Here is a 2,321-nt window from a genome sequence, read left to right as displayed (position 1 = left end):
TGCATTCTGCCTACAAGCGGCTGTCAGTCTCTGCTTGTTCCATATTGCACGCACCAAAACTTCTGCCGTATCCCCATGCTGTTTGTCCACCAGTCTGTCCACCTGCTGGCAGTGCCTACACACACAACCTGTAGTATTAATCTGGGAACTGCAGTTTGTCAGACTGTCCCATGTGTGGGGCTTTCTACTGACAGGTGTTCATCTGCTCGTTGGTACTTCTCATGACTGTGTGCACACGTCAGCCTGTGGAGCTAGTCCTCTATATAGCTTTGCATTTGTCCATCTCTGTTTCTCCATAAGACTACCTCTGACTACGTGTAACACAGAGTTAAACAAAAAAGGGGAGGACAGGATAGTCAATACACCAATACAGGAGTCTGGTGCTCAAGGCCACCCATGGGAATCATCTTCAGCTTCTCTGCTAAACTCTGAAGGATGCAGTAGAGCAGGGAGGGGAAGAAGCTAGACCTACCTGGCTTCCAGGCAGAGGTGGGCCTTCTCCTCCCAGCGTTCGGCAATGGTCAGTAGCTCCTGCAGTTCGGCTTGGGCCTTGTCCACAGCAGGGCTAGGGGCCACACTGGCACCTGCTACCAACAGTCCCCGCATGACAGCCAGGGTGCCTCTTCGGGCTGACGGGGCCAGTGTGCGTTTAACCTCATCCAGCCATTGTGCCTGTTCCACCTGCCGCTGGAGCTGCTGGGCTTCAGGTACCTCCACTCCAAGCTGCCGCCCTCTCTCCAGCAGGGACTGCAGGAGCCCTGGACTGGACGGCAATGAGGCCAGAGCCTCACAGGCCTCAGCTTGGTAGGCTTCCACCTGTTCCAGAATACCCTACCAGGACACAAACAAAAAAACAAACTCCTCAGCAGAGCCCACACAGAGATCCCACCACCACGTACCTCCGCCCTATTTACCTTCTTACCCTTCAGTATTTGGGAAGAGAACCTAGCATGGTCTAGGCACTCTTCCTTCGCCAGGCCCTAAGCAGTGGTTCCTAATACTCACTGCCCACTAAATACCCTGGGACATTTTAAAACACAGATCTCTGGGTCCACTCCTTGAGATTCTTAATAGGGATCGGTCAGGAGTCTAAAGGGCTTCCCTGGTGGCTCAGTGGTAAAGAATCTGCCTGTAATGCAGGAGACCCGGGTTTGATCCCTGGGTTGGGAAGATCCCCTGGAGGAGGGCATGGCAACCACAACCCACTCCAGTACTTTTGACTGGAGAAGTCTGTGGACAGAGGAGCCTGGCGGGCTACAGTCCATAGGGTCGCACAAAGTCAGACAGGACTGAAGTGACTAAGCAGCAGCAGGAGTCTATGCTTTATTTAAGCGCCCAGAGGATTCTGATGTATATCATCAGGAGACCCTCTGTCCTAAAAATGTTGTTATGCTTGGCCTTCTCACAATCTCTACACTCACACTGGTGTCCATTGCTCTTTCCACACTATTTCTGTACTTTCTTGAACTTTACTCCGCTTTCCAGGCACAGAAACACCCTTGTTACTTCCTTTCACCTCTTCTACCTTGAAGAGGAAACCTTTCCTTGACTACGCATCCTGTATCTGTACCCTTGGCCCTCAAATCCCATTTCTAACAGGCAGTTTGCTAAACCCTTTGTCTCCTACCTCTATTACTCACAGGTGTATCCTGTCTTGCCCAAATACTTGCCACTTTTGAAAGAAGTCAAGAGTGGCCTGCTGCTCAGGTCCCCCTCCCCTCCCCCAAACCCTCAGCAGCACCCCAAGTTCACCCCTCCTCACCTTGACATCCCCAATCTGGTGCATGGCACAAGGCAAGTTGTTCATCTGGTCCAGAAAGGCCCGGAGCTCAGCAAGGGTCATCTGCAGACCAGCCATCCTGTGGGGGCTATGGAGTTTCACATGTAGTTTCAAGTCCAGCCCAGTCCCCTCCCTCCATCTCTGTACTAAGGCCCAACACCTTTCCTCATACATGCCCACCTTGACTTCTCATACTTCACAGTTCTCTGCAAATGCCCAGGTTAGAGGGAGAGTTTTAAGATACATGCATGTTCATATGATGAGGGAAAAGAATTAGAAGAGAGGAATATAGGATTTATTTGGTGGGGAAAGCTTAGAAATTGATGGCAACAGAAGCTGGACAATTATAATCCATATTCTACTGTGAACTCAGATTAAGTGTATGCTTCTGTGTCCTTTTCTTATCCCTAAACCTCCAACAACTCCCTGACCTCAGCCCATCTGAAATCAGTACCTTCAGGTACTGATAAAAAGAAACAATCCTAACTTTCTTAGCACTGAGGTACTCCCCTCCGTTCTAGCTGCCTGGCCTCCTTGCCTC

The 2,321-nt window shown here is 50.6% G+C and overlaps 1 protein-coding gene across 1 annotated transcript in view; it reads right to left on the bottom strand.

Annotated features, from left to right (window-relative positions):
• The window catches only part of KDM5C (lysine (K)-specific demethylase 5C), a gene marked incomplete at its 3' end in the record, with an annotated part of 30,559 nt that overhangs the window by 3,271 nt on the left and 24,967 nt on the right, over positions 1-2,321 (bottom strand). The window contains exons 16-18 of the mRNA XM_010852721.1: positions 1,763-1,968; positions 473-831; positions 55-115 (exon numbers count right to left, since the gene is read on the bottom strand). Coding sequence (XP_010851023.1) covers positions 55-115; positions 473-831; positions 1,763-1,968 — 626 coding nt within the window. The remainder of the gene's footprint in view (positions 1-54; positions 116-472; positions 832-1,762; positions 1,969-2,321) is intronic.

The sequence above is a fragment of the Bison bison genome, unplaced genomic scaffold (genome assembly GCF_000754665.1).
Source record: "Bison bison bison isolate TAMUID 2011002044 unplaced genomic scaffold, Bison_UMD1.0 scf7180017852474, whole genome shotgun sequence".
Taxonomy (NCBI): domain Eukaryota; kingdom Metazoa; phylum Chordata; class Mammalia; order Artiodactyla; family Bovidae; genus Bison; species Bison bison.
The sequence above is the reverse complement of the archived record's forward strand: the minus strand, read 5'-3'. Positions and strand labels throughout refer to the sequence as shown.